General features: G+C 42.1%; 1 protein-coding gene across 1 annotated transcript in view; it reads right to left on the bottom strand.

The window, feature by feature from the left end:
• Positions 1-3,924: 3,924 nt before the first annotated feature.
• pde11a (phosphodiesterase 11a) overlaps positions 3,925-12,787 on the bottom strand; it is a 65,624-nt gene continuing 56,761 nt past the window's right edge. The window contains exon 20 of the mRNA XM_050049904.1: positions 3,925-6,989. Coding sequence (XP_049905861.1) covers positions 6,756-6,989 — 234 coding nt within the window. The 3' untranslated portion in view covers positions 3,925-6,755. The remainder of the gene's footprint in view (positions 6,990-12,787) is intronic.

The following is a 12,787-nucleotide window of genomic DNA, read 5'->3' as shown; positions in this document are numbered from 1 at the left end:
CTGTCAAATTACAGCGTTTTTATGAAGAAAGGGTGAGGTTAGCTTCAGGTAGGTTAGGTTACAAAAGATTTGTCACTGATTTAAGGCACCACCCGCAGACCCAAGTCAAACACACCCAGGGTGTTCTCACTAACAAGTGCATGCTAGTTGTGGCTAACATGCTAAATGCTAATATGCTAATGGTGACAGATGGGTGGGTCCTCCAGGTGGTTTATGCACTCACTGAGGAAGGTTTACCTTCAGTGAGGTCTGTGAGGCTCATAGAAATAGATTTAGGCTAATAATTCATTTTATTTCTGTGGTGAGGCCTTTCTGCTGTTTGAGACTGCAGAGCCTCATTCAGCTCAACATGTTGCAGAACTGTGAGGAGCCCAGTGAGATGGAGAGGCCAAGTGGACTGGTGCTATTGGGACAAAGAGGCAGAGTAGACTGGTTACATTACTCCTTGAGAATGAATGAGCAGAGAAGTTCAAGCTGGAGCAGATTCTGGTGGACGTCAAGGTGTTCAAGACTCACAGAATGACGTCCAGACCAGATGGGTGAGTAAAACAACACACTTACTTACTAGTAGCTTCCTTAAGGTTACAGATGATGCTACGGTTGCCCAGTTACAACAAGCTGTGTGCAAGCATCTGTCTTTTTGATGTAATATGTTGTCTGGCTGCAACTTTGGCGTTTATAATGTGTATACATCTCTTTTCTGTCTGCGGCAGTGAAGTTTTAAGACGTGTCAGGTAATTTAATGCAGTGGTTCCCAACGGGTGGGTTGCGGTCCAGAAGTGGGTTGGAGGTCCATTCGGAGTGGACCGCAAGTGACTCGCAAACATCTCAAGTTTGCAAAAAAACACACTTTATTTTACAGTAAGTACAGTAAATTTGTGGCACAGAGCTTTTATTTTGAAGTGCCATGTCCTGATGTACAGTGAGTGACTAATGAACAGCTACTTGACAGAGACAGCGAACTACTTGAGACATGGCCAAACGCAAGTATGATGCTGAATAAGGAGAAATCTGGACCCGTTGCTGGACCAGTTGGAAACGACTGATTTAATGTATGCAGCCCAGAAATGCTTGTTGCATCCAATACAATATCCGTAGGACTTTCTATTTATTGTCGGCCATTTTTTATTTAATTGTCTGAGTTTGTGTTGTTTTCTGGTAAATTCTTGAGAGGCTACGCTGAGAAAGCAGGTTGTATATTTATAATTGATAATCAATCGTATACAAAGGCTGCAAAGTGTCTGTTTCTATTCTATAGAAACAGAATTTACCGGTGCATTGGACATAAGGGCCCTGTAGAGTGGCGTTGTTCCATTTGTGTATACCCTGTCATTTAATGCAATTAAACATGTAAAAAGTCCATTCTAACTGACTTACATTTTACATCAATTTAAGTACATTTGGACATACGTACTTTTGCTTTTACTTGAGTACATTTTTTTAAAGTAACTACTTATATTTGAGTATAGTATTCTAGTACTTTTCCCATCTCTGGAAGTTGGTCAAAGTGCGGATAATTTTCACGATTGTTGTTGGGTAGTTTAATCTTGAGTTCATAGTATTTTATAAGATCATCACATTTTGTATGTAAAATCAAGCTTTAAAGTAATTTACAGTATTTCCCTCTGAATTGTAGTGGAGTAAAATCATAAAGCATGACCTGGAAATATTCAAGTAAAGTACAAGCATCTCAAATACTTGAGTAAATGTACTTTTGTTTCAGAATAAACCAGGAGACATACAGCAGCATATTTTTATTTAAACTCTGAACAGAAACATTGCACATTTGCCTTTTCATGCCTTACGTTTCTTTCAGTTTAGCCTGCCTTTAATAAATCCAGACTCCAAACTGGGAGAGGAAAGAAGAAATACAAGAAGCACGTTACATTGCAAAAAAGACAAAGTAGAAGTTTGGCCACATTTGGAGACCTAATAGAAAAATAGAACAGCGATATTCATAATTCACGTAACATGATGCAATAATAGAATTTAAACCATGCATTTCCAATGAGATCATGTGTTTACTGATGAAGTTCAAAGTACGAGGTATTTGTTGGCTCACGTTTGCTACATCCTTAGCAAGTGGTTGAATTTAATACTGCATAAAACATGCGATTCAAAACGGTTCTGGTCGATTTCAATTCAGATCTTCAACTAAAATACAGTAGAGTACACAGATCCATGCCACACAATGTGCACAGTCACATTTTAAACTCCGATTAACAAAGCTACAACACAATTCATAAGGCATACCCCCACCCAAAAGAATAATACTTAATAATAATAATATCAAAACAATAGCTTGTGACTATGGGCACTTCAGTGGGCCTACTACAAGTTTCGGTGTCTCATTCTTCTTTTGGAGATGATAAACATTGTTTAAGTAGCATTTGTGAGCTTTGAGAAAAGGACAGAAATCAGACTGATGGCAAAATTTTAGCATTTTAGGAAATACACTTACTCGCTTTCTGGCAGCAACATTGATAACAGGATACTGCTTTAATATTTTTCCCTTAAATAAAGCTGCTGGTTAGCTTAGCTTAGCATTAAGATTGGGAAGAGGAATATACAGTTAGCTTGGCTCTGTCTAAAGGTAACAGCCTACCAGCATCTCTAAAACTCTTAGATTATCATTATTACATGAATTATATTCCATTTGTTTACTTCGTACAAACGCTGAAGGATAAAAACACCAGTTTGTTGTTTTATGGGAGGTTATGTGTCAGACTATTTCTTGGCTCTGGCAAGATGCTAGACAACCAGGAAAGGCTGCAGAAAGTACCATGTCCTGGCCAAGAAATAGTCCAACACATCACCCCTTTTAAAACAGTTAAGTTTGCTTTTTGTCCAGATTACGCAAACAAAATATGACATTTTCATTAATGAGCTTTGGAGGTGGTGGTAGGTGGATTTTATAACCTTTGGACAGAACCAGATAGGTGCCATAGCATTGTTCCAACCTCTCATTGTTCCGACCTCTCATTAGTCCGACGTCCCGTCGTTCCGATATGTGATTGGCTATACTGTATTTGTGTACCATAGAGGATCAGCAACGCAACAAAAGTAGGCTACTGGTCGAGATACAAGTGTCATAGAGAGGAGAGAATGAAACACCATAACCTCCTGTTCTTAACTCTGGGGTCCAGGTTGTGTGGGGAGCTTTCCGTGGTGCTGAACGGCTCCCGGCGGGCGTATTTCTGCCTTGATGGTGCGCCGCGACCGGCTCTGGGTCAGCTGGGAAAGGCTTGAGGCGAAGCAGGCTCACGGCTTATGTGTTTGCCACTTTCTTTTTCATTTTAACCCACACCATGATCTTTTCCTAATCCTAACTAAGTGGTTTTTGTGCCTAAACCTAACCAGACCTTAACCACAGGGTATCATGATGATTTCGGAACAACGGAACAATGGGTTTAATATGGTCGGAACAATGGGCTGTCGGACCAATGGGCAGACCCCAACCAGATAAGCTATTTATAGTCTTTGTGCTAAGTTAAGCTAACCGTTGGCCAACTGTCTCTTTATTTAAAGGAGCAGTGTGTAGTAGGGTTGGGTTGGTATGAGAAAAAAAAAAAACGCATCAAGTCGGTAATACTGGATTTTTGCCACTTAGGGGCGCAATTGACTCATTTAAAATAAAAAACGACCTTAGGACAACAGAGTGACAGTAACAAGTTGTTTCTTTTATTCCTTACAAATAAATTTTGCAGCTTACTCAATCAGTGCAAACAAGGGTTGCCTCCTTCGTCTGGCTCAAAGCCAAAGTGTTGCCATAGTGGCGCATTCTTTGATTTCGTCGAGACTGAATTGTCCGCCATTATTGACTCCCCGTCACTATTAAACAAACTCCAGGCTACAGTAGAGGCGCATGCGCACTCGCATCTCCTAGCTCAGTCCCCGCCCCACCCCCACCCCCTCTCTCAGACACAGGTGCTCACAGACTCGGCGTACTATAAGCGGAGCGGACTCCGTGTAAAAATGTCCGTGAAAAATCCCCGCGATGTGAAAAATACATGCTGAACAGTCTTTTGTGTGACACTGGTGCGCGGAGCGGAGTCTGCGCGGCCGTGCTTTGCGCGCACAGGGCTTGCGGACGTCCACTTTTACCGGGCGGACCTCCACGGCGTCCGCTCCGCGTACGTTCTGCCCGAGTATGCGGTCCGGTCGGTCTCAAAAAATAAAACCCGGTCCAAGCCGGAGTACTGGACTGAATTGGTATTACCGAGAACCGACCCAACCCTAGTGTGTAGGATTTAGGGAAATCTATTGGCAGAACAGAATTGTAATATTTGTTTATAATCACCTGAAACTAAGAACCGTTCTATATTTCTATCCTTTGAATGAACCTTTTATATCTGCATAACGAGTGGGTCCTCTTCCAGGGACTGCCATGTTTCTACAGTCGGCCAGAACTGACAAACCAAACACTGGCTCTAGAGGGGGACTTTCACATTATTTTCTTACCTGAAGGCCACTGAAGGTGGCTGTAAGCAAGAGGTGAGCGGAGGGGCATTCAATTGATTGTAATCTGCAACCTTACCACAAGATGGCGCCAAATCCTACACACTTCCCCTTTAAAGAGACAGATATGAGAGTAGTATCCCATCTTCTAAAGTTGAGCGGTATGATTTGAGGCTGTTTCTGATTTGAAATTTGAGCTGCAGAACTAATTTAAAAGTTGGACGGAATTTTGACTTCATTGGGCACATTTCCCGTTTAGTGCACAGGGGGGATGGAAGACCAATCAAAACACGATGAACTGCTTCCTAACGGCTGTCGGGCGTTAAGATGAATTTCTGACATGTTAGAAATTTTAATTAGCTGTTGTCAGGCTCTTGCATAGTTGAAGCTGAGCCACGAGTCAATTCCCTAAACTGACTTTTACGGTCCTTTTGGGATGTCTGCCTCTACATTATTGTGAACTGTCCCTCCGTTAGCAAACTTCTACCTGCCGGCAGCCCCTGAGCTTTCGAACAAATCTTTATTGACCTGCTAGGTGCCAGAACATCTAGCGGGGGCCGAAAGGCTGTTCTATTTTACACATACAGTGTGAGCACATAAATCGTGAGCTTTGGCTTTATATTGCAGATGATTTACTTGTACAGCGGGAGTTGGCAACATTTCTAAAACAGGCTCAGATCATATGGTGTATGCCCCATTTGAGTGAGTGTATTTCTTTAAATTTCAAACTATTCTTTTTATGCCTCAGCACCGGAGATAGCCTTGGCTGGAAACATTTATTTTGGGGTTGTCCGTACGTACATATGTAATCCATACGTCCGTCTGTCCCTTTCTTGTGAACACATCGCAAGAACGCCTGGAGGGAATTTCTTCAAATTTGGCACAAACATCCACTTTGAGTCAAGGATGAACTTTTTAAATTTTGGTGGTCAATGGTGAAGGTCAGTGTGACCTCACAAAATATGTTTTTGGCCATAATTCAAGAATACATACGCCAATCATGACAAAACCAACAAATGTATAATAGAATATAATGATGAAGTGATGACATTTTATATCCAAAAGGTCAAAGGTCAACTTCACTGTGACATCATAATGTTCTGTATAAAACACTTCTCTTGCCATCACTTAACGTCATAACTCAGGAACAGAAGGGGAGACATTTGGTCAGATGCTGAATTGGTGACACTAACCTTGAAACTGTGCTGATTGTATAGATCTTCTGTGCTGTCAGGGGAGGATGTGTGTGTGAGGCATTCGTGTTTTCATAGACATGGAAGTAAACTGTAAGAGAAACTTGACCAGTGTGTGGAGGTATATAACTGCGGGGTGGTAATTCTTGTTGTTTTTTTTAATAGTTTAGTGAGGAGTTTCTATTAAATGTATTGTAGTGTTAAGTTTCTGCAGAAATGAATGTGATATCAGAACAATGTCATCAAGGCACATTGTGTGTGTTTGTGTGTGACAAGTGAGACCCTGCATTTATAAAACTGGGCAAAATAGATTTCTATATAATGTTGATGCTTTGTGGCTAACATGGGGTCAAGACGTGACTGCAGTCATTGGTTTTTATAAATTATGGCAAAACATGTCCTAGTTCAACATGGGTTTCCATACTATCTAAGAATCTTGGTGAGGAGGCCATGCATTTTTCATTAGGATCTTAAAACAAGGCACAGGAAGGGAGGGAGCGGAGCACTCAATTTGCATTGCAAGCACTGTCACAGGTCCTGCTGTTCCTGCACCCCTTTATCCTTCAGAAACTCTACAGCCACATTACAATCCAGAGCTTACAGGTTCTTAAACAGCACTTGTAAATAACAGCTTATGTACAGATTTACAAAAAATATCTCTGTTACCCCAGACAAAATGCGAGCAACGAGGAGGTACTGAGAGCAAAACGAACCACAGCAGAGACAAACATTCCTCTCCAATATTCTCCATGCCTTATTGTGCCGAAAATCTGTGCAATGCCCAGAATAGTTAGTGTTAGCTCACTGGTTGACATGTTGACACAGTGGTTTGAGTTTCCTTTCTGACGTGGTGTCATCAGCTGATTTGTAGCTGCTCCGACAAGCTCGCCAAACACAGCTCTGTCAGCCTTCAGCAGAGGAACACTGAAGGGAGCAGAAAAACCTCTATGATAGCGCCGCGCTCAAGTCTAAAGCTCATCTCTAGCAGCAAAAGCAAAGAGGAGCAGAGCCCAAGAACCTCTGCATGCACTGCACTGCCTCTGTTGCAGGCTGCATTTAAGAGGACGTAAGCCTAAGAGGTCAGCTCGGATATGGCGTCAGAAGCTAACTAACAGGTTTGGATGGTGTGCCGTCTGCATCGCCGCTGCAGCAGGGTGTGACGCCCGTTTTGGCCACAGTGCAGCCGCTTGTTTCTGTGCTGTCTCCACTGCAGGGGCTCGCGGGAGGAGAAACACTTTGACCGCGTTGTCTCTTCTTGTTCAGTTCTTCCCAGTTGGCCCTGTTAGCTTTGATCATGTCAACCATCGGCTGAAGTTTGGGATTCAACTTGACCAGAGTCTAGATGGAAAGAGAGGAAGGAGAGGATGGTAAGAATGGAAAATACACATGAAATTTAAAAACATAAAACACCATCAGCACGAAAAGCCGAGGCCCCAGTTTAGGGCTGCATCCGTTAATGTGCAGATATTCAGTGTTGTTGAATATCTGAAAAATGACATTAGTTGTGATAAGTAACTATTAAAGTGTACTCAGTTCAGATAGATAGATAGATAGATAGAGAGAGAGAGAGAGAGAGAGAGAGAGAGAGAGAAAGAAAGGAGAGAGGAGACAAGACACTGAAGGAGGATTGTGAGGTGGAGGAGGTGGATTTTGAGTATGGGGATGGACCCTTCTCCAATGGCGGCTGATGTGGTTGCCGCTAATAATGGCACAGACCACTGTTAGTTCTGTTGCCGCTGTTAGCACTGTTAGTGTGGTAGCAAAAAGGCCTAAAAATAATTGTCCTTAAGGTCAAGTTAGAAGCAAAACATGTTTACTAAAATTGAGCAGCCCTGAATGGACTCACTCTGGGGAGAATAGGGCTGTGCGATTGCCTCTAAATTTTATATCGTGGATTGTCATTGCTATAGATTGCCAATACACGATTAAATCGCCGGGGGGGTTACGTCATTGGCACGTGGGGGTTACGGCGTTGGCACGTGTCTTACATCGATCACTACCACTTTATTTTAATATTTTGCATCACATGCAAAAGTGAGCATCTCCGGCTTGTCAGCGCTCCTCACTTCAAGTCGCTGTCATTAACTTTTAACCTGCAAAGGCGGCAGTGCTGCAACATTGTAGGAATTTATGAAAGCCCTTGTGAACATTTCAATAGTTACACATTAAAACAGTATTTATTTGCAATTACTCTATTGAATGACCCTGAAGCATGAGCAAACGGGCTGTGTCACTTCGGATCAAAGAGATGCACCCTGTCACTGTCAGCGCAGGGGTGACAGGGCACCCTCCGCTGAGAGAGGAGAGGAGAGGAGAGGAGAGGAGAGGAGAGGAGAGGAGAGGAGAGGGATTGTAGGTCTGTTTGTAAACGGGGCTTCTCTGACAGTCATGTATTTCCCCAAAAAACATATCTTAATGCATGGTAGAGCGCCGTTTTTTTTTTGTTTTGTTTTTCAAAATCGCCTTGATATCCAGCAAATCGCCTGGCAGCCCTCCAATCGCCAATATACGATTTGATCGCTGATCGTCCCAGGCCTAGGGGAGAAGTCTTGGAGCAGAGTGACCTGGCAAACATTGTGGTGGAGAAACATTGTGATAGGGAAATAGATGTCGTTGGCAGAACAAAGTGTGGTAGAACGCCAAGTATTAAGACAAAGATAAGCACAAGTTCTGGAAACGGCAGGAAATCACACCCATTGACACATAGGCTACATACACATGGAAAGATAGGTATGATGTTTATCTGAGGAGGATTGTAAGAATGTTTGGAGAACTGCTCTTCGGGGCTTCTCATTGTTGCAGTGTTTGAAGCTGTACATTGTGTCTTCGAAAAAATATCCCGCAAAGGCTGCAAGATTGACCCCGTGTCATAAAGAGTCTTTTTTCAACATTAGCACCATTAGCTGCTAGCCACTGGCTCAGCCACCTCCATGTTGAAAACCATGGGCAGACAATAGATATGCTATATATGCTCTGAATGCCATAAAGAGCTCTTTCCAAATAACCTTCCGCATTTTTCAAATATTGGCAGGCATTTATTTTTCAGAAAATCAAATGCTATAGCTCTGTGACGAGATGGTATGATAATATAGAGCAGGAACAGACTAGAAAAGCAGCACATTATTCACCAGACGCACTACAAAACAAATGAAACAATACAGAGAACACGCCGCTACAGTACAATGAAAGCAACATACAGTAGCTAATGAAACGACTGCTCTTTAGAGATTAGACCCACATGTATGACTGAGATAAGTCTCCTTTGTCATTTGTCTGTGTTGAACTGTAAAAAGCAGCACAATCAAAGCTGTCATCCACCATTTTAATAAATTACCTGAGAGACGAGGGGAATTTGTCCCCTCTGTTCTCCTCACATTGTGTCTATTGGATTTCCAGGAAGTCTGTAATTAGTTGTTGTTTCATTAACCCTGTTTCATGTGGAAATATAACATGTGGGCATGACTCCCCCATACCAAAACATTATTCACACATATATAAGAGGAAATAGCCAGCCACTGTGAAAATGAATTAAATAAATAGGTAAGTACACCCACACTGGGGATTGTGTATTGTACGTGTGAAAGGGAAATCAAATGTGTTGTTACATTTGTAGAAAACACAACTAATCACAGCTGCCAATTAACTGAAATTTAAATGCATTTATATTCAGAGGGTGTACTGACTGGTTCATATGAACAATTAAAACACTTGTGTGGGCGGTCGACCAGAACAAAGCTCTATAATGTGGATAAGACATCAAGACTATTTTCTTTGTTAAAACAAGCCCACATTTGCTCATTAAGAATTCATAATGTGTGCTGAAAGGTGTTTTAAAAACTGACTCAAATCTTCATAATATTGTAATTGTTGGAGTTTTTGTTACCCTGCTGTTACCCTGTGGTGCAGAGCAGCAGCAGAGCATGATATGGATTTCCATTCCTGGGATTTGAGATAAGGTTGAAGCCTGACTCTGACTGTGTTTTTGCACCCATCTGGTTTTATAGTGTGTGTAATCCTGTATGGTAATGTAGAGCCGAAACAATTAGCTGGTGATTGGATAATAAGGTTTACATTAACTGGTTCCAACTTCTGAAATGGGAGGATTGGCTGCTTTTTTGTCTTGTGATTATGAATAGGTTATTTTAGGGTTTTGGACTGTTGATTGTACAAAACAAACTATTTGAAGACATCATCTTGGGCTTTAGGAAATTAAGATTTTTCACAATTCTTTGACATTTGTTGTGGTATTTTCTTTTAGATTAGATCAGATTCAACTTTATTGTCATTGCACATATTACAGCTACTGAGAAAACGAAATGCAGTTTAGTATCTAAGAACAGAAGACTGAGGCTACAGTTCACACAGGCTCGCCAAAACTGGACAATATAGAAGATTGGACAAACGTTGCCTGGTCTGATGAGTCTCGATTTCTGCTGCGACATTCAGATGGAAGGGTCAGAATTTGGAGTAAACAATATGAAAGCATGGATCCATCCTGCCTTGTATCAACGGTTCAGGCTGGTGGTGGTGGTCTAATGGTGTGGGGGATATTTTCTTGGCACACTTTGGGCCCCTTAGTACCAACTGAGCATGGTTTAAACACCACAGCCTACCTGACTATTGTTGCTGACCGTGTCCATCCCCCCCTTTTTTTTTTAAGATATGTTTTTTTGGGCATTTTGCCTTTAATGGACAGGACAGCCAGGTGTGAAAGGGGGAGAGAGAGGAGATGACATGCACCAAAGGGCCACAGGCTGGACTCTAACCCGGGCCGCTGCGGCAACAGCCTTGTACATGGGGCACCTGCTCTATCCACTAAGCCACCGACGCCCCGATGTCCATCCCTTTATGACCACAGTGTACCCATCTTCTGATGGCTACTTCCAGCAGGATAACGCGCCATGTCACAAAGCTCAAATCATCTCAAACTGGTTTCTTGAACATGACAATGAGTTCACTGTACTCCAATGGCCTCCACAGTCACCAGATCTCAATCCAGTAGAGCACCTTTGGGATGTGGTGGAACGGGAGATTTACATCATAGACGTGCAGCCAACAAATCTGCAGCAACTGTGTGATGTCATCATGTCAATATGGACCAACATCTCTGAGGAATGTTTCCAGCACCTTGTTGAATCTATGCCACAAATAATTAAGGCAGTTCTGAGGGCAAAAGGGGTCCAACCACAAGGTGTACCTAATAAAGTGGCCAGTGAGTGTATACAGTATGAATAGTATTAACGTTATAAACAGTGTGATCTACTGCTGTACTTGTGTGTTTTGTTTCTATGCCTCTTCACTGGCCACGGCCGTGGCTGACAGAGTTATGTTTTCAGGCTGTCTGTTGGTCCGTCTCATTATCATTAAACACGATATCTCAAAAATGCCTGGAAGGAATTTCGCCATATTTAGCACAAATGTCCACTTGGACTCAAGGATGATCTGATTTAGATATTGGTGGTTAAAAGTTGCGAATTCTGACAAAACGTCACAGTTAAAGAGATGACATTTTATATCCAAAAGGTCAAAGGTCAGCCTCATGCTGACTTCATAATGTTCTGCGAAAAAACACTTTTCTGGCCTTTATTCAGTGTCATATCTGAGGAACACAGGGGGGAGACATTAGGTCAGATACTTAATTGGTGACACTAATCTTGGGTGCCCATTTTTAAAACTGCTGATTATATAGACCGTCTGTGCTGCCAGGGGAAAGATGTGTGTGAAGCATCCATGTTGTAAAATCTGTAGCTTTTTTGCAGCAACATCCATATTTGAAGCATTGTCTATTTTCATGGCCTCATGAGTCTGGACAGAGATGTAAACTGCAACTTGAGTGGTTGGCAGAAGCACTCAAGGTGGTTAATCTGGTTGGATTCTTAATTTCTGATTTTTACCTCAGAGAGGGCAGTCGCAACACAAATTATGTAATTTAACAATTCAGTAAGAGCAAATATAATATTTTCCCTTTTAAATTTTAAGTCTGTGTTACATGTTTGTCACTCTATGTTTTATGTAACCGGAACACCCCTGTCTAGGCAATCCTATAGACCGAACAGTCCGAAGAGAGACCAAAGCGATCCAGTATAGTATGTATGAGAATCATTTAATTTGTAAGCAAAATATATTTTGCTACAACAACCCCAATAACTCGTTGTAACTAGAAACAAAGGGGTTCTGTAAAATAAGCTGATAAACTGACAATTAGGTGCGATCAATAACTGTATGTTACCGCTCACCCTGGGGCTTACCTGCGTTCTGCCCTCATATAGGAGTTGTAAAGGGGAGTAGCCCTAGGCATGGCTCCATATTGGATTCAGGAATGAAATATAATAAACCCATTTACTAAACCCAAAGCACAAAGAAGTTAATAAACTGAATGTCTAATGGGGCAATAAAGATACAATTTTCACTCATCTGAAATGAGGAATTTGGCTCCCACAGCTCCTGTGAAAGAGACTTTTTATCTCAGCAAGGCCCCTCTCTGGTTAGATAAACCTGATAAATCTGAATGATTAATTGAGAAAATTATCTGTAGATTAACTGTTAATGAAAATGTGGTCATCATACAGCTATGATTTTCAAGAAACAACTACAAAAAGAGTTGATTGGACATCATGGATTTGTCTCGTTTGCGAATTAAAAGAAGATCATTAAGGAAAACTAAAACAAGGCTCCTACAGTTTAAAGCAGTGGTTCCCAACTGGTGGGTCGGGGTCCAAAGGGGGGTTGTGGATCCATTCTGATCAGAGATGTGTCAAGTTTGTAAAAGATGCACTTTATTTTTAAGTACAGTGAATTTCCGGCATAGAGATGTGTTTTTTAGGTGTTGTTTCCTGCTCTAGAGTGAGTGACTAACGGCCTATTTCCACCAGATGCGTGTTGGTTGCGTCTCCGCTCCGGCATGGCAGCGGAGCCGATAGGATTCAATTGTAGTCAATGTGTGTGTTTCCACCGGCTGCGGCTGTGCTGCATTCCGGCTCCGTCACAGCTCCGGCACTCCGGAGCCCTCCGCAACAGATACGCAGGACTTCTATTTTTGCCGGACGCCGGAGCACAACGCAGCAATTCAGCACAGAGCAGATCGTGCGGGGCAGGAAGTGGTGCACAGAAACACAATAAAACATCCGGTTAATTTT

Source organism: Epinephelus moara, chromosome 7, assembly GCF_006386435.1.
Source record: "Epinephelus moara isolate mb chromosome 7, YSFRI_EMoa_1.0, whole genome shotgun sequence".
NCBI classification, from domain to species: domain Eukaryota; kingdom Metazoa; phylum Chordata; class Actinopteri; order Perciformes; family Serranidae; genus Epinephelus; species Epinephelus moara.
Note: the sequence above shows the minus strand (reverse complement) of the source record. Positions and strands in the feature narration are given on the sequence as shown.